The 26,021-nt window shown below is 47.0% G+C and overlaps 1 protein-coding gene across 1 annotated transcript in view; it reads right to left on the minus strand.

Moving 5' to 3' along the window:
- GMDS (GDP-mannose 4,6-dehydratase) overlaps nucleotides 1-8,453 on the minus strand; it is a 481,487-nt gene extending 473,034 nt beyond the window's left edge. The window contains exon 1 of the mRNA XM_082663621.1: nucleotides 8,220-8,453. Within this exon, the coding sequence (XP_082519747.1) occupies nucleotides 8,220-8,321 (102 nt within the window). The 5' untranslated portion in view covers nucleotides 8,322-8,453. The remainder of the gene's footprint in view (nucleotides 1-8,219) is intronic.
- Between the last annotated feature and the right edge of the window lie 17,568 nt (nucleotides 8,454-26,021).

Here is a 26,021-nt window from a genome sequence, read left to right on the forward strand (position 1 = left end):
ATTTCAATCCAAAAAATAAATAACAGGAATTTTAAATCCTTCCTCACCAAAACACCACTTCATTTGGTAAAACCTACCCGGGCAGACAGCTCAGAATTCTTGCTTTAACCTTATAAATTCTAGCAAAATACAACTCATATGTGAATTTCTTCCCAGTTTACACACTTAATTATAAATTCACTACAGTTAACAGTCACTGGTTTTACTTTTTTTTTAATTCTCCTATTGGCCTTAGCTTTGAAACTGATATTAAATGACTGCACTGCTTAAATACAAGACTTTTTTGCACACAATAAGCGATAATTAGTGTTCAATCCTAAAGTTATAGCACGCTCTACTCTGAACAGACTTTAGAGATCGCCAGGTGATCCCTTCGTATTATGGATTAAGAAAAAATTAAGGCTATACAATTAACTGGTGTTAAAACCCAGCCTCTGATTCTCAGGTCCACGCTCTTTCCTCAGTTAATCAATTAATTATGTATAATGTAAAGACATAAAAAAAAGTTTCACCGCATAACAGTCTTTGACCAAAGCAGGACAGGACTGAAGACATCCTTCTCACTCCCAGTTATGCCAAACCTTTCCTCCTGGACCGCAAATCACAGTAAGGAGGATTAGAGTCCAGTCCACTGCCCACAATCCTCTCACACGGGAAGCTAAGACCAGCCCCCAGATCTGCTTTGCACTGTAAGACACACCAGACGTCAAATCTGTTTATAGCCTGTGGCTGATTCCAAATCCCAGGGAACGTTCCGCCCTAGGCGATAGATGCCCCCCACGGAGCAAGGCTGACTTTGGTGCCCTCCACATTCAATGTCCTTTCCCTGTATTGGAGTACTCTCACTATCTGGTTAGCTCTGTGAAGAGAGGTCCATTCTAGTCATGGGGCAAACGCCCTATTCCATGCCAGACTTCTTTTCTATTCGGTAGGAATAACTCTTCCAACCTGGCAGCAAAGGTAAATACCCTGCCCAAATCGATGCAGCTCCTAAGTAGCTAAGCAGTAACTGAAACCCACACTGGCCAAGAAATCCAACTCCTCTTCCACTTGTCCCAAGACAGAGTCCCAGCATTTAGGGAGTTCGCAAGATAAGTCATCAACGAATTAATTAACGGTGTGACCTAAATGACAGCAAAGAAAATAAAATAAGAGGCATATAACGTAGTGATAAATACAGCCTTATTTTACTACTATAATCCATATCTTTCCACAACTGCAAAAACAAACAAAAAAAACTCTTGAATATGCTTTATTTTTCAAATTTGACACACCATCTATTTACCTCTCCTTAGAATTTATTTGTTAATTCTAGCAATAAATTTGATAGAAAATAAAATTACTGGGATTTACATTTCACCTCTGACTTTGCAAACAAGGACGGGAGTGACCTTTGGGCTACCTGTTTAACCTCTGCGTTCCTCAGGGGTGACAAGAAAACCGCCTCAAAGGAGGGCTCCCTTGCTCCAGAAAGGAAACAGGTGTAAAGCCCGCTAAGCGGTGCCTGGCACAGAGTGAATGCTCAACACACCTTAATTACTGTCATCCACCCACCATCACTGCTATCATCACCACCCAGAACATGAGTGTCACAGGAGGCTCATTTTTGTCTGTTCTGTTCACTGTCCACTGTCGTATCCCCAGTGCCTGACACATCGTTGGCACTCAAACATCCGTCGACCGAATTAATCATGAGCACTAGTACTTCTATCACTAAGTACAGGACGATCTGCCCCCAAATGTAATTGCCTCCAAGAGAAAAGATTAATTAAGCAAAAAACAACAACAACAAAAAAACACCAAATTGCTACTGGAAATTTTGGGGATATGAAATAGAGAACCACCCCTCAGCCCGAATGCAAGGCTTACTGGAAGAGAGAAGAGAGGAGGGTCCTCTCAAGTCAGGGAAGCATCTCTTCAGATTAAACTACCACCTGGAGAAAAGGCAAGTCCAAAGTATCCGTTAAGGGCACTCTGCAGGCCAAAAGATGTTCCAGCTTACATGACGGCGTCCAAGAGTCTAGAACTGGAGACTTCTTAGTCTCCTCAGGAATCTGGGCCTTGACAGCAACGACAAACCCCACTCTGCAGAGAGGAAAGAAGCACAGCAAGTGAACCCGGAGCTGTAACTCCAGTCCACATGCAGGTGGAGAAGGGCCCTCGCCCGCCTCCCTCCACCACCCAGAGACCTGGCTGTCCCTGTGCACGTTGGGCCACGGGCAAGCTCTGCCGCCACAGGCTCCAACCAGACCGCCCTCACCCAAGCTGCAGCCCTGGCCCGCTTCTGAGGGCCCACGAAGTGGCTGCTGGCTCTTGACCCTCCACCGGGAGGTCTGTGGGCAGGGAAGCCACTCTGCTCCCCCATCTCCATTTCTTACCGTAAAACCCTCAGAGAACTGGGAAGAAGCCACCAGGGGTCTTCAGCAGGCTTCAGAGAGCAGCCCTCCACCCCCCTTCCCCCCCTCACCCCAGACTTCTCCTAGACACACAGGCTAGTAATGTTAATATCACCTAAACAGCATGGTAAAGCACTAATCAAAAAGCAGCCTTTAAAAACAACCTGCTTCTCAAGAGCAGTGAACTTGTACAGTTTGTCAACAATCTGGCCAACAGAGCTAGTCTGACTTGACACAGGAGAGAAGGTCCTGAGAAAAGACTGGTGCAAGAGGTTCTCAGGCAAGTCTGAAGTTCTCCAAATCTCAGTTTCCTTGCTCGGTATAGGGAGAACAGTAAAAATACCTACCACCCACAGTTAAATGAGATAATTTATATAAAATGCTGGGCACACTGCCTGGCCCACAGCAAGCATTCTATCAATGTCAGCAAATTTTTTCTGTGCCCTCCCCCCAGATAATTATCTACCAAGTGTCCAGAATCCTGGTTAAAGGCAAACATTTTGCCTCACTCCTTAAGCCTGATTCTTTACATGGAATCATAGCCAAATAATCCCAGTTTAGTGAAAACCTCTAGCAAAAGTTGAGGAAAGGCTGCTTCAAAGGACAGGCAAGTTGAGAACTCCACACCTCAGAGAAAGCCGTTCAAGATCACAAGGACAATTAGCAGTTCTTCTAGTTCATCTCAGCGATCAGGTGGTAACTAATAAAACTCCCCTCGATTTCAGCCCTGGAGTCCCAAAGCCCCACATGGAGACAGAAGCACTGGGCTTCCGCGCGTAACGGGGAGACAGGCCATGCTCAAGAAGTCTGCAGGCTCCGGAGGCAACTCTAGCTCGGGACAGCATACGCCTCCAACGAAGTGAGTGTCCGAGTTCTCTAAGGAATGGCCGAACGTGAACCACCTTCTCTACTCCCTGTATTTTATTAATTTTCCTTCGTAAATTAAATACTAAAGACTCCTATTTAATTGCCTCTCAATCTTTTCGAACTGCAAATATTTTGTCAAAATAAGATGTTAAATGTTATAAAACAACAAAGGCACCTTTTCCTTAAATACTGAAATAGATTTGATGGCTTTCCAGGTGTAATTTATTATTATTCAACTTTACAGAACACCATGCTCCACATTTCACTACCATAGACTCCTTCACCCCAATTTTTCTGGCTCAAAGCAGCCCCTCTGCCGTTGTCCGTGAAGGACAGTGTTGATCAGTCCTAGCCCCCGTGCTAACCGGCTGTGTGACCTGGGGAATCGCACCTTCTCAGCCTCCCCTCCTCCTCCACACGATGATGGTTATTTAACTCCAGTACGAAGATCTCAACGCACACGACAACGGAATATTTTTTTTAATTCAATGGTTAACATGAGTACAAAAACGGTAGGAAATCTATCATACAAAACTGGATATGTTACTTTTTTTCCCTGAAATGGGTATTTTCTAAATCCTTTAAATCTGAAGTTACAACAGATCATTTTATCTCCTAAATTGCAACTATGTTGGGTATATACTGTCCAATTCCCGCACGATACCCTGAAATGCCTTGCTTCTACCCAACCAACAACAACTGCATTCTGTTCTCATTTCTACAGACTTCTACAACTTCCAGGCAACTTTTCTGCAAGATAATAAACATCAGCAAGTAAAGACTTAATTATGAAATATTTTGAGTACCTAACCTTTACCAGTTATGCTAGATATAGGGGATAAGTGATTAAGACACTTGTTTCCTAAACCCAAGGAGTCACAATCCTGTAAAGACAGAGCACTGTGCCATCACTCCCATCCCTCTCCCAGGCAGACATCACTAATCTATCATGGGCCTCTCCCTTGAACTGGACACAGCTTTGGCTCCGAGATTCCATGTAGCCATTACCAGTGGCTATTTTAGTAGACCTCATCACATTTCACGAAATCTCCATCTACACAAATGATGATTCTGATGCCGATACTAGAATGCAGAAATTTGCGGGACACCAAATATGGATTAGAAAGTAAAACCAGAAGAAGTAATATCCCCGTCATCTATCATGATCCCATTGAAGCATTATTTAGAAGGGATAAGGAAAACTGTGGAAAGAATGGTACTTCCTGCCAATTCTCAATTACCATTTTCCAGCATCTTAAATTAATTCTTAAATGAAGAAGATAAAGCCTGTGAGAGCCACCTAAGTCTAGGGAATCTGGGTATCTGTTTTAAACATGCTCTCTTTAAAGGCTATGGTCGTCTGATGGCAGCTAGAACATGCTCAAAAGAAAATAATTAAATTAGTGAAAATAAAAAATAAGGCCATAAAAATAAAATTCTGAAACTAAATATTACGGCTTAAATAATCTGCCTGACAGCTCAAAGGGTCCATCTCTTTCCTCTACGCAAGACTTGGTAAAAATGTGTTGTCTGCCAACAGCAGACAAGTCAACTCCTCTTGACCAGGACTAACTTTCCAACCATTTAAAGATAAACGCTTTGCCTTCCATGTGTCATGGCACAGAACTCTGGAATTGGTGTTTGCTTAGATGTCCGACCACATCTAAAGTGCTTCCTAAGGAAAACCTAGGCTACTTGTAGGTGTGGAGGACCTCAACGTGTCAGTTCTTCCATACTTAAAACACCAATATTAATTTCGTACCAAGGACACCTGACAAGGTAATCTACAGTTCCAACTTGCCTATGCTCCTGGCAGAGACTAGCTTGACATAACAGATATCAGAAAGGGAAAAACCCACAAACGCTGACCATTCAGTTCTCTGAAGTCTCCACCTACCGAAAAATGTGCTCCCACAGTCCGTCGGGGTAACGAGAGCGTCCTGAGGAGATGACTCTATGGAGCTCATTGTGCATCATGTTGCTGTGTCCCCCTGAGAGTTCAGTACTAGCAAAGTTCCACGTGCCCACCCACTCTGCCTCGACGGTCAGGAAGCTCAAAGCTGAATTTCATGCCCACCTGGCAGCCGTCCTCAGTGCTGGGGACACTACCTCCATCTTTCTACAGCCTTCACTGCAGACTCCTATTTTTTTCATTCTTCTTAGGATGGTCCAACGCTGTGTTTTTTTATTGAAGCCACCTCGGAATCTTTTTGGAAATAAGCAAGGGGTACAAAATGTAATAAATTCTCTTTCCTCCCATTATTACTATGTTTGGTCCTCATGACCCCCCAAACTCTCCCCTCTCTACACTCCTGTACACGCTGTTCTCCCCAAACACAGCCCCTGCTACTGCCAGCATTCAGTGAGGTTGGATGAACCAGGCATGTGGCCCCTAACGTATTTGTAAAGTACGGACTTTGACATGTGCATTAAGTCCCTCAAAAACTGTGAGATCCTGGAGGGCAGAGAGTACAGCTTACGTAGGCTCTGGCTCCCAGCAGCCACAAAGCAAGCCTTGCACCCTGCAGACACACAGTAGAGACAAGTTCTGTTCATGGGAAGAGTAAGTCAACATTTTGGAAGCCCACTAGGTGAAGCCACACGGGAGGTAGTAAGCTCAAAAGAAGGTTTCTACCCTAAAGGAGTTAACAAACCAAAGAACTAAGCTATGTAAACTACCTATGTAGCCAACATGGATTGCACATCTGTAAATACAAAGAATTGAAAATACAAAGCCTGGAATGATTGCATTTGGCTGAGGCTTTCAGCTGAGTTAAAAGGAGTAAGACTTGTGAGGGCATTCAGGCGCAAAATAACGACCCCACGGAGGTACAAGGCAGCAATATTCAGGGACCAGCAATAACATCTCCCTGGTGTAGCAAAGAGCAAGCATAATTAGACCATGAGGTGAGGCCTGGGGATGGCTGGCGGAGGGCCTTGAAGCGGCAATGCAGAGCACAGCCTGGTTTTCTTCGAGGTGATTTAATAAGGTAAAAAAACTCCGGGAATGATTCACAACTACTGTCAGGAAGAGACAGGAGGAAGAAAGCTGGAGAGACTGCTGGCAGTGAGCACTAGACATGCAAAGCAGACAGGCACCCTGGCCACCTGCACGCACTCTCAAGGGCGAACATGGGACAACCCATGCAAGAGCCCATCTTAGCACAAAGGCCACGACAGCCCTAAGGGCCAGAGCAGCGGTTTCAACCTCACCTTGAATCTGAGACCTCTTCTTAGAGTAAAACAATCCCTCCTCTCCCCTACTCCCTGTCTCTGTCTCTGTCTCTGTCTCGTCTCTCTCTCTCTCTCTCTCTCTCTCTCACACACACACACACACACACAGGGCTGTAACTTAACGTGGGTGGCTTACCACAGAGGCAGTATAGCAAAATGGCTTAGAGCAACTCTTGGGTTCAGATCTCAGCCCTGACACTCATGAGGTGTGCGCCCTCAGGGAACATACTTAACCTTACTTACTAAGCCAGGTGTAAAATAGGGACAAAAACTGTACCTGCCTCTTACATAGGAATATATAAAATGTTCAGCAGAGTGAGTAGCTCAACAAGCTCTCACCCAACACGACTAAGAAACTGGACAGCAGGTATGGCTCTCCAGACCCTTTGCATTAACCTCACAGCACTCCGAGACCCACGGCGGGAGTCACTGTCCTGGGAGATAAATGCGAAGCAGAGCAGTGAACTCCACCAGCAGGGGTTTACGTGGCAACCAGAGATCAGCACTGTGCCAGGGGCTGCAGAAGCCAGCACAACACCCAACAGATGAGGGGACAATGCACAGGGTGGGGTTGGAGGGAAGTGGGAGATACTGGTGCAGAGGTTAGAAGGAGCCTGACCCTCAAGCAGGGGTTTTAAGGTGGAAATGAAGTGGGGAGCCAGAGCTGTCTGGCCAGGGAGTAGCTCAGGAAGACGGCCTGGAGGAGGCCACTCAGCACCTACCCGACCACTGCACTCCGGCTCTAAATAAGGCTTCCCTTCTAACCTGCATGGATTCACGCTGCTGCCACTTCCGTAGGCATAAGCCATACCAACAGAGTTACACGAACAGCTTAACTAATTTCTCCATAATATTGAAAGTATGCAGGCCCTTGACTGACTTTGAGGGTTCTCTTACTCAGCCTCAGATCCCTGTCCCTCCCCGCCACCCCTCCCACCAGTTTTCAAACCGGGGTTTACTGTAATTACCTTAAACACAGCACGATGCATGAGTAACTAGGAAGTAATCAGGTATCCAGCAGTTACAACTGTCTAACGCCCTTTGACTGTATGCCTAGGCAGTTTCTACCTCTTTTCTCCTGCCAGAGAGTTTGACAGCAGTGTGAATCCCAACTGGACACTTCCTAGCGCTTTGACCGCGGGCTTCGGTTTCCCCATCTGTGAAGTGGAGAACATAAGAGTACCGCCTCAAAGAGCAGCTGGGAAAACTAAATGAGGTCCTATCAGCCAAGTGACGGCGCGTAATAAGCACAGCCTGCGTGCGCATCAGGTCACCTTTATTCACCCCATCACTTCCTGAGCACCGGGTGTCGGCACCGCCACCGCCCGGGGGGGACCCGAGAGGCCCGGCCCCGGCGCCTCCCGCCGCTCGTGGGCCGGGCTCCGGACACTCCTGAGGGTCTGCGGCAGGGAGGGGACCCGGCCCGAGCCCGGACCAGCCTGCCCCACGTCCAGGTGCGGCCGCGGTCTTGGAAGTTCCTGCGAGGTGGGCTTTTAACGTGTAAGAAAACACAAAACAGGAAAACATTTCCTGGTCTGTGACTGCACAGCACCGCTCCCTCTTACTTCCTCCGCGACCTGGGACCCGGGCGAGGGGATCGGGCAGCAAGGGAGCCCCGCACGCGGGCACTGGCCTCCCCGCGGCCCGAGCTCCCGGCGCCCCCGCGGCCGTCCCACCGGCGCCCCGAGCGCACACGTGCCCGCGGCCCCTGCCCCCGCTCACCTGGCCCGTGATGCCCGTGATGAGCGCCACCTTCCTGGGCTTGCCAGTCTCGCCGTCCCCGGAGCCGCGGGCGCTGGGGCAGCGCGCCGCTGCCTGAGCCATGTCCGCGCGCGCTGAAGAGAGGCGCCGACCGACGGGGGTGTGCCGCAGGAGCCTCCTCGCCGGCTACAAGGACCAGCCCCGCGCCGCCCGCCGCCGCACTCTGACAGGGCCGCCTGGGAGGCCGGCGGGGCGGGCCGGGGGCGGGGCGGCCGGACTGTGGCCTGGCGGGCGCAGCGTCAGTCGCATCACCGCCCGACGCACCGCCGCGCCGGCGGCAGGCCCCGCCCTCCCCGCCGACAGCCTCCCAGCCAGAGCAGGCCCCGCCCACTGCCGGCAGCGCGAGAGCCAGGCGGGGCGGGGCTTGTAGGCGGTGCCTGCGCCTGAAGGGCGGGCCTTGAAGCGGCAAGGCCTGCGCGGGCTTATCCAGATCCTCAGGAGAGGATGGGATGCCGGGTCTTTGCTCCAGGCATGCTGCTTGCAAGGGCTAGCAGTGGACGGGGCGGGCCGTCGGCGGCCTGACTTCACCATCTCACGCTGCACGTCCTCCCCTCCACCCTCCTGAATCTCCCAGGAATGGTCACACTATCCGAGGATGCTGGGAAGAAGTAGGGGCAGACCTTTCCCTTAGGAGAAAGCCCTGAATCCCGTCCGAATCTAGGGGTCACGGCCCCTGGGTCATCGGCTTTGATAAGTAATTCCTGGAAACCTGCTGCAATGCCCTTTGAGGAATCTGGTTCTCTGTTTCCTGAAGGGCACTAGCGTTACGAGGCCCCTGAATGGGGTCACGGATAGGGGCAATGACCGGCCTCACGCCTAACCTGCTTTCTGGATCTTCTCGCGTTTTTCTGAGGCTTGGAACCAGGCACGAGATTCCAAGTAACTCGATTCAAAATGCTGTAGTCAGAGGACTGGCAGAGCAAGACGAAAGTTTCTGACCCCAACCATGTGCAGCAGAAGGAAATGTTGAAAAGACTGCACAGGTCAGTAAACCTGGACATGCCGAATTTCAAAAAGTAATTCAGATGCAAGGTGGCGTCCTAGCTTGACGTCTGTCGAATTTGGCTTCCGTGTGGCAGCTGCACATAGGGCAGGGAGAGGAGAGGAGCTGACTCAGACGCTGGCAGGGTAGCAGGTGTGTGTACCTAAGCATTGGCCGGAACCAGGGAGGAGAGAGGAACTTCCTTGTCCCCACTGCTCTGCTTCTCTGCACTGTACATATTCCTCTCCCCAACGGATCAGCACAGACCAGCGCTTGAAATGACAAACTGAGTGACTAGGAGGTGCCCAACCTAACCTGCAAGACCCTTACGGACTTGGGACTTCCCTGGCGGTCCAGCGGTCAAGACTCCGCGGTTCCACTGCAGGCGGGGGCGCGGGTTCGATCCCTGGTCGGGGAACTAGGATCCCGCATGCTGGCAGGGCCCATACAAAAAATGGGGGTGGACGTGGGGGGAAAGACCCTTACACCCTTCAAATCCCAAAATAGAAGAGCTCAGGATTTCATTAAAAATCTCTCTGTCCCCTGAGCATGTCAGCAATATGCCTTAACTTTATGGATAGACTTGTCTCTGGATTCACTTGCCTCTCCCCTGTCCGTTCCATTCAGAGAATGACTAAAGGAAGGTCTGTTACTAGCCCCAGCAGAGGGCTGCATCACTGGTGAACAGAGAGGCCCTGAGGCAGAGGAGAGGAAACCCTCTCACTAGGGCAACTCGCTATAAGCAAGAAATGTCTTTGAAATCTACTAGATTCTATTAAAAACTTATGTTTGTTTTAATATAAATATGCTTTGAATTAATTTGCAGATAAATTATTTAACATTCCCCCAAATTGCTGAAAAAAATGGATCCTTAGGGAGGACGTGCCAAGTTTATCCGGCAGCCGAGACCTCCGATCACACTGCTGACCTGTCCTGGTAAGAAACATGACAGTGGAAGACCCATGGAAAGAAAAGCAATTATATTTTAGGGCCTGCAAATAAAATAATTGCAAAATATTGAGGGAAATGGTAGTTCAGAGATACAGTGGGAGGTTTAAAAAGAAGGAAATTTCTCTAGAAAAATTCTCTGAAGAAAGGTGATGAGACAGGAAGACAGGAGTACAGCCGTTTTGGAAAAGGACCGGGGAATGGCCTTGAGTTAGTGGGCTTGACAGGCCCAGTAAAACAAAGCACCTAAAGGCTTGGCCTTCTGAGACAATAACCAGAGACCCACAGGAGTAGAAGATTATCTCTGTTCCACTGATGAATGTACATATTTTCCAAAGAATAAAAGCAGGACTGTAAAACCACCACCTAGCAGAACCACTGAACTGCCGGTTCCCTGGAAGATATAGATAAAGGCCTGACACACATTCCTAAGTTGTTTTTGCAGGAAGCAGATGAAAACTGCTGACTACAAGCATGTGGACCCCAGACCTATTGAAACCAGATGGTTGATGATGCTCGAAACTTCACCTTGACGCCAGCGAATCGGAGACCTGAGCACAGGCTCCTGCATCCCCTCCCTCACATGGCCTTTAAAACCCCTTCCCTGAAAGTCCTCGGGGAGCTGGCATTCTTTCATACCTTCTCCCTCGTGCACCAGCTCTCCTTCCAATAAAAAGCTTTGCTCGCCTAGGAGTCTTGTGGGAGCGACACTCATTTCTATCGTCTTGCTGTCCCTGAGAACAGTGGTAGCCTGAGAACTGGCCTGAGAACAGTGGTAGAGCAGTATATTGGTTTGCTGAGGCTGCCACAGATTGAGAGCTTGAACAACAGAATTTTGTTTCCTCACATTCTGGAGGTTGGAAGTCCAAGATCAGGTGTTAGCAGGGTTGGTTCCTTCTGCAGCCTCTCTCCTTGGATTAGGGGCGGCTACCTCCTGGTAACCAGTGTCAGAATTGAGTTACGCTGGGACTTCCCTGGCGGTCCAGTGGTTAAGACACCACGCTTCCACTGCAGGGGGCGTGGGGTCAATCCCTGGCCAAAAAAAAAAATTGAGTTGCGTTGTTAGGACACACCCAGCTGATGTCGGAAGGTTGCTCCTTGGTGGTATGGGAAACCCTTCCCAAAACACGTTGGAATTGTGTCCAGAACCTTATATAACATGTCATCTAAGAATGGTGATTGCAATTTGTAAAAAGCGTTGCCAAGGTCACATAGCTAGTAGCTGGTTAGGGTAAAAACCATGATTGGCTCTTCCAACTCCATTCCGTATTCTATTTGGAAAAACTGAAGTCCTAAAGCCCACATTTCCCAGGTTGTGTTGCATCCAGAGTTTTGGAAATTGGGTTCCACCAGTCAGACTGTGACAGGTGGAAGGGAAACAGGCACCATCTTTCTCCTGCTGGTCACATAGTAGAAAAGTTTTCGGCAGCTAGGTTCCAAGTTTAGGTCTGTCACAAGTTGCATGAGTAGCGGAGCCGGTCAGGGTGGTGGCGGCAGCAGCTTCCTAAATTCTGGCTTGGAGCTCTGCGGGTGTGCCCTTGACGTCAGCAGCCCAGTGATAGCCCTCTAGCTTCTGTTCCTCCACTCCTTACAAAGTTTTTTTTTTTTTTTCCTAAACCAAGGTTTTTATTGAAATCATTGTAGATTAAAATGTATTTGTAAGAACTAATGCAGTGACATGCCATGTACCCTTTACGCAATTTCCCGCATGGTCACATGCTCAAAAACTACGGTGCAACGTCACAAGCAGGATATTGACATTGATACAATTTGCTGCTATGATGCAGATTTCCCCAGTTTTACCTGTACTCATTTGTACATACGTGTGTTTAGCTTTATGCCATTTTATCACATGTTCAGGTTCGTTTATCTACCACCAAGATCAAAATACAGAATATCTGGCAACACAAGGATGCCTCCTGCTGCCCTTTTACAGCCCCATCTCTCATCCCTGGGAACCACTAATCTGCCCTTTACTTCTCAAGTTTTGTCATTTCCAAAAGTATTATAAATGGACTCATACAGCTTGCAGTCTTTGGGAACTGGCTTTTCTCACTGAGCCTAAGTTTCCTGGGGGTCCATCCCAGTCGTGTGCATCAGCAGCCCATCCCTTTTTATTGTTGAGTAGCAATCCATGGTGTGGATGCCCCAGGTTTGTGCAGCCATTCACCCATTGAAGGGTATTTGGGCTGCTTCTAGTCTGGGTCTGCTACAGATAAAGCTGCTATGAACATTCATGTACAGGTTTTTGTGTGACTATAGTTTTCGCTTAGCCCAAGAGTGTAATTACTTGGCCATATAGTAATTGCATGATTAGTTGGAGTTTTTTGTTTGTTTGTTTGTTTTGTTTTAAACTTCCAAACTGTTTTCTTGCAAAGAGTTTGTTAACAGAATATCTTGCCTTCAATCCCTTTGTACCTGAATTGCCTTCGGTGGTTTCTGTGTCCCACTCTAAACTCTGTTGGACACAGCAGTACGGACGAGACAAACTCCAGACAGGTACCCTTAACCTCCATAGAAAGGCCAACGAAATGGTTGTGTGTGTGTGTGTGTGTGTGTGTGTGTGTGTGTGTGTAATTGAGAGAGAAGGGCTGTAGCAGGGAAAACATCCAGGGGGAAAGAAGAGACCATTTCCTTTTTATTTTCCCTCTATTTCAGGATTTATACCAGTTTTCCAGTAAATAAAGCAGGATAGAAGTAGCGAATTTTTTTTTTTTTTTTTTTTTTTTTTTTGCGGTACGTGGGCCTCTCACTGCTGTGGCCTCTCCCCTTGCGGAGCACAGGCTCTGGACGCACAGGCTCAGTGGCCATGGCTCACGGGCCCAGCCGCTCCACGGCATGTGGGATCTTCCCAGACCGGGGCACGAACCCTCGTCCCCTGCACGGCAGGCCGACTCTCAACCACTGTGCCATCAGGGAAGCCCCGAAGTAGCGAATTTTTAAGTAAAATCTTATCAGCTCCAACTCCACTGGAGATGAGACAACTCAGACCTCTGTCTTGCACTGTGTTTCTCTTCAGAATAAAATTAACTTGTGTGAGTCTCCTGTCTTAGGATTTGTGGCAGAAGCAGCAGAGTTTTAGAAACAGGATTGGAAGGTTTGTGAGGACTTCCTGAAATCCGTCACCTCCACTTTGGGGTTTCCCACTGGACAAATGAAATCACAATATGGCAAGTTTTTTAGACCCTGATTTTAGAAAAGGGAAAATGTATCCCAAACAATCGAAGGCGTGTGCTTCTCACATCCTCACTCGTACAGTTTCCCATCAGATAGCGCTCTGTTTTCAGGCAAACGTGTATCAGAAGGATGCTCTCTGGGCCCTGTCATACACACTCTATCTCTAGTGGAGCATGTGTGCCTGACGTCACCTTGCCCCTACCTCCTTTGTTTTTAAAATTTCAGTTTTTAGTTGGACTAATTTTCAAGCTAGAAGAGCTATCCACTGGGAAAGTTTTCCCCTCTGGTAATCTTAGTTTCCTAATTCACAAAAATCCCAGGGAGAACAGCCTCGGGGTCACTGCTGTACCGTCTCGTTAGGATCTCCACTCAAGGCACACAACGCTGTTTTTCCGTTACTGGCATCAAACTCAGGGGGAAAGCATGTGAAGCTTTAAGTGTCCCTTGGCTCTGATTTTCAGCATTCTCCTCTCTGGATTTTGGAACGCATACGTGCTCACTCCCCCTTTGGGATATTTCCTAAAGCTGTGACCAATAAAAAGTGAATCTCCCATAACGCAAAACACTGGAGTAGGGGTAATACATCATTCTTTAAATTAGATGAGGTAATAAAACACTGGTGACCGCCTAGGGAAACCTTCCAGTTCCTGGCTACTACTCTGACCCTTATAATATGTCAAAATTGCCTCAAGGTTAAGATACAGGTGTCATTTTTAATTGTAAGAATTCTAATTCCAGAAACCTTTACCCTTCTGTACTAACATGTTGAACACATTCAGGATGCTGTCATAAATTTCCAGTTTCTCCAGGCTGAGTCCACTTTGGCTTCCAATCTTCTCTGCAATACCTGTGTGCCCAGGAAGGTCTGGGCTAGGGGCCCAATGTGTGTAGGTAACAGAGGAACATTAGGATTATAAAGGCACGCACCACAAAGCCTATGCACTAGAGAATTTGCTAGACCTGCTGGGAGACATGGTAAGAATTTTGATGCTAATGAATTTTTTTAATGGCCCCTCTTCCCCCCGAGAAAGCTTCCTTTGACCTCTGGGAGGCACGTCTTAAGGAATCTTCTCTAGGACTAGAAATGAGGTAGGCTGGGACCTGGGCCCCTTTGCTGCAGGGCTGCAGAGCTTGCACCTGGACAGATGTCTCCTGGAGCAACAAAATACAACGAAACTACATGGGACTAAAAATCACTGCACGCATGCGCAGTGGGGGCAGATTATGGACAAAAAGCTACAAAAAGACCAAAACAACCCAGCTGCCACTTCTGAAGAGCTGAAGCAAAAACAGGGTACTGCACACGCCCCCTGCACTCAACACCACCAGAGGGGTGGGCACACCACCTAAGCCCAACCCCTGGACACACTCCTACCCTCCCCATATAAGGAACCAGCTCTCCTGCCCTCCAGGAGTGAGCGAGGGAACCCGTTACTTGTTCTCACTCCCCCCTGCTGTAGCAGGGGCCCCACTGAAGCCTTGCCTGAATTTCTTGTCTGGCCTCTAGTCAATTTCTATTGCTTGGGGAAGGCCAAGAACCCTGGTCGGTAACAGGAGGAGGGCTGAAGTGTACCTGGGCTCTGTCCTTGATTGTGTCCTAATCATTCATAAAAAGATTCACTTTTGGTGTGACGGTGGGTGGAGTCACCAAGTAATCCTCAGGGGCAGCTCTGCCGTAACTCATCCCAAGTTCTTAAAGCTAACAGTAAGCCCCGAGAAAGCAAGCTGCCCCTCCAGGAATCTCACTGAAGAGCAGTGAGGATGGTGGGGACAGAAGCTTCAGCTGCCAGTGAGCAGCACAGAGAGCTGGGGCCTAATCAGAGGCAGTGGCGGTGCCGGCACCATGGCTGGCAGGAGACGGTCATCCAGCAGACACTGAGGCTTGAGTCCCAACACGAGGACCTGTAGCAAGTGTTTAAGGAAAGCAGCACCTGTGTGAGTGTCAGTTATTCTGAACTCATCATGATAATTCCGTTCCCCTTGTCAGGGCAAGACTCACACGTATCTGGGATGCAGCCCTGTGCCATGAGATGCGATGGTGAAGTTGTTCTGCTGTCGTGTCCCCGCCCTCCGTGGGAAACATCCTCCCCACTAGGCAGCATAGCAGAAAAGAACCTGGCAGCCCCAGAAGCACCTGAACGGACACTAAGAACGTACCACCCTCTGGTACGCTGCCAGGGAAATGTGGGGCTTTGGGGCTCCCTGGTTGGGAATCTACCCCTGAAACCATCTTTCCTGAGGCCAGGCAGCCTGAGAGAACTAGTTTGTTGCTTTGTTTCCTTAGAATTTTTTTTTTTAACCCATCTCATCCTTAAATATTCTCCCCTTTTCTAAGCCTGGCTTCATGTTGGAAAACCAAGATTATATTTTAGCGGATTTATCCTGAATTATCAAAACCTGGCGCTGCCTCCGTCTGATCCACAGATTATTACTAAGCCAAAAGTCGGAGTCCAATGACCTTTGGGGGCAGCGTGTTAGCCTCGTAGGGCTGTCACCAAAGTACCACAGACTCAGTAGAAGGAATTTAATCTCTCACAGTTCTGGAGCCTGGAAGTCTGGGACAAAGGTGTCAGCAGGCCTGTGTTCCCTCTGAGAGCTCTAGGAGAGGCTACTTCCTTGCTTCCTGGCTCGTGGCGGTTACCAGCAGTCCTTGGGATCCTTTGGCTTGGAAGCACCTCGCTCCACCCTCGGCCTCCATCATCACGTTGGGTTAGGGCCCGCTTTACTCCATCTTGACCTCGTCTTAACTTGATTCCATCTGCAAAGACCTTATTTCCAAATAAGGTGACATTCCCAGGAGGCAGGGGTTAGGACTTGCACATATCTTTTTGGGGGACACAATTCAACCTGCAAAAGGCAATGTTGGTGAGTCTATTAAAAGGCTGATGTGATGGTGGAAAATCATCCTTAATTGGAAGATTTGAATGAACTCTTGGCAGCATGAAAGAGAAGAGTCAAAGGGCAGATTTAGGATGGCTGGATTTAAACAGCAAGGTGCTTGGATGACCAGGAAGGAGAATGTGAAAGGAGGCTGGGTAAACTTTTCTGAGGATATGGAATTCTCTTGAGTAGCCAGGGAAATCTTTGGGAGAGAATATTGTCTTCCATTTTTCCGGCACATAAACTTGGCATCCATAAGGTGAAACCCTGCATACGTTGTTTCATTATTTGTCACAATTCTAATAGGAAGTAGCTCCGTTTTCTAGGAAAGGAAGTTGGAGCATAAAGAAGTCAATTGCTTCAAGTTTACTTAGTAAATAAATGGCAGGGCCAGGAATAAAATTCAACTCTGTCTGATAGCAAAGTCCATGCTCTTTCCATTCACAAAAGTAATCTTGCATTAAGTCCACGGATAATTATCACATGCCTACCCTATGCCACGTACCGAACCAGAGGGTCCACACTGCTTTCCACAAAGGTGATCATTGTTTACATTTCCACTAACAGTGCCTAAAAGTACCTGATTGTCCAGCCCATTCACCAAACTGTGTATTCAATCTAGAATTCTTCAAAATCTGATGGTATAAGTGGTGTCTTGTTTTAATGTACATGTTTTTGATTATTAGTGAAGTTGACCATCTCTTCACATGGTTATTTTAGCATTTTAACTTATTTTTCTCTAACCCACTGTGTCATGCATTTTGACCCTTTTCTGTTGGATTGTTTGTCTTCTTACAGATTTGCTGAAGCTCTTTACGTATTGTATGTATCCAGTATGTATCCAACATGATGGATAGTAACACTGTTATTTTATATCTTACAAATATTACTCCCTTTAAGTTGCTTTTCATTTCCCTTTCTTTCTAGTACTTACTTAGAATGATATTCCCCACAGCAAGATTGTAGAACTGTTACCTATTTTTTTCTGTATTTTTATGTAAAATGTAATAAAATATGTTTTTTTCTCAAATGATAGCCATTATCTCAAAGCCATCTACTGATTATTCTACTTGTCTTCTTTGTATCTTAAATTACAGTTTACATATGAATCATACTGGAATCTCATTTGTTTCAATTGATTTAATTATCTATTCCTTTTTCAATACCAAACTCTTTTAATATACCTTTATTAAAAACATATTTGTTATATCATTTTCCTCTTTATGTCTTCTTTTTCAGAATTTCTTTTCTACTTCTGTATTTTTCTCTTCTTGAAAAATATCAGAATCATCTTGTCAAATTCTTTCCACTGGGATTTTTAGAGAGGAATAACATTAAACGTACAGGTTAATATAAAATAATTATGGGACTTCCCTAGTGGAGCAGTGGTTAAGACTCCACACTCCCAATGCAGGGAGCCCCGTCTTGATCCCTGGTATGGGAACTAGATCCCACATGCATGCCACAACTAAGAGTTTGCATGCCACAACTAAGGAGCTGGCAAGCCACAACTAAGGAGCCCGCAAGCCACAACTAAGGAGCCCAACTGCCGCAACTAAGACCCGACGCAACCAAATAAATAAATAAATAAACATTAAAAAAATTATGTTTTTATAGAATTGTTTTCCACCCTTTAATTTAGGACTTTAAAGTTTTATAGTTTTTTGTCACGTAGCTTAAGCACTTTTCTTATTAGATTCATGCCAAGGTTAGTTGGTGTCTGAGAGTTGCTCAGTGGTGTGGGGACATCCTCCACACGTTGGACACAGTGACCAGAACTCTTAGTTGGTGTTAGAGAAAAGGGGTTTGCTAGAGTGGCCCTGGCTCACACAAACACGTGGTTTGTTAAGAGAAAGGATAAAGGGTGAGGGATGAAGGAGGTTTGACCCCTGGAATGGCTACCTGGTCATGCATGGTATGAAGCTGCCATCAGTTACTAATCCAGTGAGTAAGTGGGTTCCCTGAGCTCTGGGAACTGCTCTAGCAAATTAGTGAAACCCACAGAGAGAATGTCAGTGTCCAATCTGTAGCCAGTCGGTCAGAAGCACAGGTAAAAACCTGGGCTTGTGCTTGGTGTCTGAAGCGGAGGGCAGTCTCGTGGGTCTGAGCCCCAACCTGTGGGATCTGATGCCGTCTCCAGGTGGATAGTGTCAGAGTTGAGTTGAATTGTAGGACACCCAGCTGCTCCTTGATGGTGTGGGAACTTCCCCCCACAAACACACATTGGAATTGGGTCTAAAACCTTATAATGTGTTATCTAAGAATGGTTAATGCAACTTGTAAAAAGCTGTTGCCTGTCTTTTTAAAAATCGCTGGAAAAAAATTTCACATAAAGGGCTAATTCACAGAGTTGCAAAGGGCATTGAGAATAAATAGAAGGAAAAGTTATAAAGCATTTACTCACAATAACACGCATTCCACTCTGCTATGCTGGGAATTCCATTTATATATGCAAAGTTTATATGAACTTCTTTGGGATACAGCAAAAACCTTTGATTGTATTTAGAAAAAAGAAGAAGAAAACACCATGAAATAGCAAAAAGGAAAGAGAGGATTCAAAGTGAATGGAAACTCTTGGCCAACTAAAAAATTTCACACACACACACACCCCCCCAACTCTTTCTCTGCCTCCTGATGCAAAGCTCTAAGGCATGTAAACACTAGAAATTAGTGTTTCGTGCAAAAGCCTTCTCAGAGTATATAAAATCAGAACAGAATTCTTAATGAATTAAGAAACTATTGAGGGAGCCCAGCACCTTTGCAGTTACTAGCTCCTCAAAAGCAGGATGGTGTATTTTATTTCTTTCAACCTGCCCAGAGCACATTGGAAAGATATTCGATAAATGCTAACTGAATTGAAACTTGATGAGAAGCAGACGACGCCGTTCTTCGAACTATTAGTTCTATTTTATGGGGCTAGCTTAAAAATTAATCCATGTAGATGGTGACATTAAGGTCAAGAATATTCTCCTTCCTCTTCCTCTCTCGATTTGTGATGCCTTCGCAGCTTATTGTATTCACTGTTCTTCCCTAAAATACAGAGACTGGTTATCCGAATTATCATAAAAAATTACAAACAAAATTGCAAAATTACAAAGTGCTCCTATTAAAAGTTTTAAAAAGTCATTTCATCAAGAGAAAAGACTTTAGTGTTCTTTTCAAGTCCAATAAAGGGCTGTGAGAAAAATACTGAGCAGTTTTCTTTGCTAAGGTCCAAGAAAGACAAAAGGGACCTAAAGTGAAACTCAACTTGAACATTTTACTTATTCAACCTTCATCAGAAAATATTTCTAAGTGCCGACTGCATACCAGGCAATGTGACAAGTAATTGTTCACACTGGGTTATCTGGGAAGTAGTAATAATGTGAATCATTACAGATCTTTGATCTGCAGAAGCAAGATAGCTCTCTATCTTGGGGGGCTAACTGGAAAATAGCACATGGAAGTAAGTAAAACTCAAGGTGCCTCTGTCACTCTAACTCTCACTCCATGTTTATCATCAACCAAGAGGGAAAAATCTCAGACATTCTGACTTAGGAGGTGTTAACAGATCACAGTCTGATAGGGTGAAACAAGCTTTGGGCCCCGCTCTGTTACCTGAACTTCCAGTAATGAAATTAAGTGAAATGAAACTAAGCATTAGTGAATAACTTAATTTGGTTCAGTGGATCAGCTATTACAGTTACTCCAAAATCATCATGAACCAAATGGTGAAATTTTTCTGTCACTTGGAAACCCGTGATGCACAAAACTAGATCAAGTGTGTTGCATTCTTAAGCAACACTGAAGTCTGGATGAAAGACATTGCTAGACCCACTGGCTTCCCTGAGGATCTCTAGATGTTTAGACTCTTTCAGAGCCGCCGTGTGGACCACCAGGGCAGACCTGGAGGACCATATTCTCAGGAATGAATCTAGGAGTTATACTAGGTAGGTGTAAATGGTTCCTTATCCTTTTTGCTACTCTGAATTTAATCTGGAATGACAGAATTAGGATCTAAAAGCAAACAGGCAAAATGGCATCCAAAGGTTGAACAGGGATTGAACCGAAAAAGGCCAGTTTGAAATGAGACTGGAGAAGAAAGCTGAAAATAGGCAGAGGTGGGCCTTATTCGCCCCTATAAGGAGCCAGACAGTTACTGACATTTTGGGAGGGACAGTTCATCATTAGGGCATTCAGGTTAGGGTTTTTAATGACAGTGTTAGGGATGAAGGCTGCAGGGGGCCCAATCAGCTTGTGGACCTTCTTCTGATTGGCTGGTGGAGGGGTAACAGGGTGATGTCTCAGGAATCTCAGTCATCAACCTCCTGGTTCCAACCAGTCTGAGGTCTAGATGCTCATGGTCAGCATGTGGTCACCATCCTCCACCAGGTGGGAATGGTGGGAGGGTCTTAGTTTCTAAAGAACAACTCAAGATCTGCGTCAGATTATTATCTCTATCCCTTCAGGAGGCACTAGGGGTCCTGTGACGCTACTGTTCCATTCACTACTGGACTCTGCTCTTTGGAACTGCGGAACGCCTAGGATATGAAAGCCTTTCTTCTACAAGCAAGAAACAGGGGGACACAGAGGGGCATTTGTACCCAGGAAGGCCCCTCAGTGATCTGCTTGGTTTCAAGCCAAGTTCAATGTTCTCTTTAAAATTTTTAATCAGATTTCATTTGGGAATTTTAAACAGATTCAATATTTAACATTTTCCTGAATACTTATCATTTTATTTTTCTTTTAATCGTCCAATGCAGAGAAAAAGCAGTGGCGTTTTCACCAGATCCATCCGGACGCCGTCTCCTCGTCCCCTGCAGGTGACCCGTGTGTCGATGACTACGCTACTTTCCACGACCACCGACCGGGACGTGAAAGGGCTGAGGAGCACAGATTTCCTTTGGTGGTTAGATGGAAACTTGACTAAGCATTCCGCTCCCAACCCTTCCATAAGGCAGGCCCCAGCTCTACGCTGGAGATGCAACATGTGGGTGTCTTCCGCTCATGTATTTTTCAAGGGTTGATGGTTATTTTTGCCTGCAGACCCTCTACCCCTGCCCTCCTGGTCACTTCCCATGTGACTGAGCTGCCTCACTCCAGGGCCCCTCCCTGGGACAGCCGGAAGCAATGGGGTTTTGTATGAACCTCACTGTGGACGGGATCCCTGCCTGGCAGCTGCTGACCTGCTCTTCTTCCAGCCCTGAAAGCAAGGGCCTAGGTTTCCGAGAACCTGAAGCTGTTGGGAAAATTAACTCCTCTTTTCCATGGTGCACACATGCCCTTACTGTGCCAGGAGTGGTAAAAAACTAATTCCCCTAATTCTCCTCTTTGGCTAGGAATTTTCTCTTTCCTTTCCCACTGGGTCTCTGAAGGGAGGGGAGGTGGCAATGAATTTGCTTGTGTATTTATCACCAGTTGCAAGGCTGAACTCTGTGTAAAGAACCGTTCATCTGGCAGGATGACCACACGTTAGGATCACCTGGAGAGCTTTAAAAACTTACCGATGCCTGGGCCGAACCCCAGACAAATGGGACTGGAATCGCTGAGGGTGGAGTCCGGGCATCGGGAGATTTTAACAGCTCTCCTTGTGTTTCTAGTTTTCAGCCAAGGTTGAGATCCCCTGCTCTTAGCTCTACATTTGAAACTGGAAAATTAGTCTTTAGTTGGCAAGAACTAACTTAGAAAGATCTAAATTTTAATCTCCATATCAGTGGCGTAAGATTACACTTTAGAATCCTCGTCAAAAATGTTTAGAGAGGGGCTTCCCTGGTGGCGCAGTGGTTGAGAGTCCACCTGCCGATGCAGGGGACACGGGTTCGTGCCCTGGTCCAGGAGGATCCCACATGCTGCAGAGCAGCTGGGCCTGTGAGCCATGGCCGCTGGGCCTGCGCGTCCGGAGCCTGTGCTCTGCAACGGGAGAGGCCACAACAGTGAGAGGCCTGCGTACTGAAAAAAAAAAAAAGTTTAGAGAATTCCCCTTCTTGAGCACTGTGTCTTTTTTTTTTAATTAGTTAATTAATTAATATTTATTTTTTGGCTGCGTTGGGTCTCCATTGCTGCATGCGGGCTTTCTCTAGTTGTGGCGAGCAGGGGCTACTCTTCGCTGCAGTGCGCGGGCTTCTCATTGTGGTGGCTTCTCTTGTTGCAGAGCACGGGCTCTAGGTGCACAGGCTTCAGTAGTTGCAGCTCGCGGGCTCTAGAGTGCAGGCTCAGTAGTTGTGGCACATGGGCTTAGTTACTCTGTGGCATGTGGGATCTTCCCGGACCAGGACTCAAACCCGTGTCCCCTGCATTGGCAGGAGGATTCATTAACCACTGCGCCACCAGGGAAGTCCTGACTGTGTCTTTTTCTTGTCTCTAAACCTTGTAGGGGATTTTTGCATGCCTCCCTTACCTTGCAGGCCTAGTCTTCTGAGACAGACACAAGGAGTATAACTAACCTAAGTTAATGCCAGGGCAGTGTCAGACGGGTAAAGACATTCCCTTTTTCAATTCATTCATTCCCTTTTCCAATTTCACTCATTCCCCTTTTCAAATTTGTTATCAGGTTATTCCACGAATATCAAATTACGTGCAAGGAAGTATTCTCATCTAGTGTGGGATAAAAAAGGTCCTTGGGACACTTCTGTGGTCTTCAAGGGTGTGCTTTTTGTGCAGCTTTCTACAACTAGCTGAGCCCACAGCAGTGTGTGATGGCTTGAGTGAGGTTCAACAGTCTTCTATTTTAGGAGTGGTGGCGTGAAGCCCAAACCAAGCTGGGGCCGCATGGCGGAGGGTCTGTGCTGGGAGCCCGCTCTTCACAGGCCATGGGGAAATTATGACATGGGTGGGTGGTGTGGTGGCCTGACGACAAGGTGGTACTTCAGGAGATGATTTTAGCTTCTGGATGAGCAGTGAATTGTGACAGGAAAAAAGTAATTCTGGTTGAAGCGGGGATACTAATGAGAAGAGTACTTGCTAGTCCAGGTTGACATGAATTAATAACGGCCTGACAAAACTCATCTATGGTGCAGGAAAATCAGAACTGTGGTTGCTTTGGGGGGAGACTGGGGAATGACTAGAAAGGGTATGAGGAAACGTTTGAGGGTGGTGGTAATATTCTACATATTGATAGGGATTGGGTTAAAAGGGTATACTCATTCGTAAAACTCAGTGAATGTACATATAAGGTTATCGCACAAGAAAAACTGTCAACAAATAGAGAAATGTAGTTAATGACACACACTATTTAGAGGAAGTGTGCTAATGTCTGTAATTTATTTTGAAATGTCTCAAAAAATAAGATGGATTGATGGATGGAAAGGTATGTAATAAAGCAAGTGTACAGTAACACGTTCACAGGAGAACCTAGATGGTGGGTATGGATGTTTGCTATAAAATTCTTTCAACTTTGCTATCTGTTCAACATTTTTCATAATAAAATGTGGGAGAAAAAAGGGTCTGAAGCAGAGAACGGGGGCCAGTGGTACTTTAGAATTTGACGTGACAAACTTGACGTCCCACGAGCTTAGTCAGGACACCAAGCAGGTAAACGCAAGACTTACTCACAGGAAGCACTTCCTGAGCCCAACCAAGTGCCCAGATTCGTGGTAGGTGTTTTACATAGTGTGTTTCTCATCCTCACAACAACTCATGTGGAAAAGAAGTCACCTTCATTTACAGGTGAGAAAACAAAAGCTCAGACTGGTTAGCAGCCAAAGGAACAGGGAAGCCAGGAGAAGTTGGAGGAGGAAGATGACACGTCTGAGAGGAAGGAAGGACATTAAGGGGGTTCTGTCACCAAGGCTTTCCAGTCGGGTCCCAACAAGTTCCTCCTGCCCTGTGTCACTTGAGCCAACAGAACGAGAGACAGAGATGCAGTCCGGCTCAGAACTAAGGGAAGCGCTGTTCTCGCGACAGAGATCCCACCTGCAGGTGCGGGCTCCGCCCTACAGCACGTGATCTGCCGCGACGGGGCGGGGCTGCTTTACAGCGTCTCGGCAGGGGCCGGGGCTCTCGCGGGGCGGGGCAGGTCTCTGCACACGGCCCGCCGCCGCCGCCGTCTTGAATCGCGGGGTCTCAGGCGGCGCTTCCGACCCCGGCCGGAGCTGAGGTGGGCGCTGCGCCCTTTTCCGCCAGCACCCCGGGCCTGACGGGTGGGGGGGGCGAGGCCTCTGTACCGGCCCTCTGTGAGCCAGTGAAGCTGCGCTGTGCACAGAGGAAAAGGAAAAAGCTTAGACTTTATTACCCACACTCTATTTTTATTTCCGGGGAACTGTTAATGGGCTTCGCTGGCGACAGAACTGTCTAGGAGGAAGTTGGACGTGTGTGGCTCTTGGTCCGGGAGAGGCTGGAGATGTGGGTTTGGCGATGGCGCAGACTCAAGGCCTCCTGCCGCAGAGTCGAGAGCAGGGGGGTGCGTGACCTGTGAGGAGGGGCGGGGGAAGGAGGACGCCCGGGGCCGGCGGGGAGGACGGGAGGAGCCCCCCCAGACCCGGAGGGAGCCCCCCGCCCCATCCGAGCGCGGGGACGGATCCCGTGGGGCCGGGGGCTCCGGGTGGCGCTTTGTCCCCCGTCCCTCGTGACTCACCCCTGGGCGTTGTGACCTGCCTGCGCTTCAGCGCAGTGTCCCCTCATACTTCGGATTCGTTCTTCTTCTCTAGCTTCATTTCCCAGTAATTTGGGTTTCACCTGTTAGGACTCCCAAATGGACGCCAGGGATCTTCACTTAGTAACCCAGGTAGTCACGTCCTCAGCCCGTATTCATGACTCTGTGACCGTCCCTGGGCTGCCTGCACACCTGCGTGATCCGGCCGTGGTGCCACCACTGCTGCAGTGTCATGGTCAGATTGCAGTGACACTGCCCATCATTCAGCTGGTCACAGGCAATTGTATTTTGACCATTGTCCTCTTGAATTCTGTTTCAGCCCCACACAATTTAAGGTCCAGAAGAAGTGGAGTATTGTCACAGCTGAGGAATGAGATTTGAAGATGGTGGTCAGCAGGCTGAGCTGATTCAGAGGAGAAGTAAAGGGATAGAACTAAGGTAAGACCTTGGAAGATGGCCTTCATTTGTTGTCTGACTTACTAAGTGTAAGACCTTCTGATTTAAATGTCCACAGATGTTCTACTATCAATTTTTAACAGTCTATCAGAGAAAGTATATACAAATGAAATTTTGCATTAATTTTAATTGAGGCATAATTGACGTATCACGTGGTATTAGTTTCAGGCCTACAGTCTAACGATGCGGTCTGTGTATGTATTGCAGGTTGATCGTCACAGGAAGTGTAGTGAGCATCTTTCACCACACAGTTACATTTTTCTTGTGGTGAAAACTGAACATATTTACACTCTTAGCAACTTTCAAAGAGACACTACAGTATTACTAACTACAGTCACCATGCTGTGCATCACATCCCCAGCACTTACTTGTAACTGGAAGTTTGTACCTTTTGACCCCCTTCACTCATTTCGTCCATCCCCAGCCCCACCTCCAGCAGTCATCAATCTCTTCTCCATATCCTTGAGCTCAATTTTTTAAAAGTTGAAGTATTGTTGATTTATAATATTATATTAGTTTCAGGTATACAGCATTGTGATTCAGTATTTTTACGGATTATACTCCATTAAAAGTTAATACAAAACAATGTCTGTATTCCCCTGTGCTGTACAACATACCCTTGTTGCTTATCTAGTTTATAGATAGTAGTTTGTATCTCTTAGTCCCATATCCCTAATTTGCTCCTCCCCCTTCTCTCTCTCTTTGGAAACCACTAGTTTGTTTTCTATGTCTGTGAGTCTGTTTCTGTTTT

The sequence above is a fragment of the Grampus griseus genome, assembly GCF_964374135.1.
Source record: "Grampus griseus genome assembly, chromosome: 10".
Classification (NCBI taxonomy): Eukaryota; Metazoa; Chordata; class Mammalia; order Artiodactyla; family Delphinidae; genus Grampus; species Grampus griseus.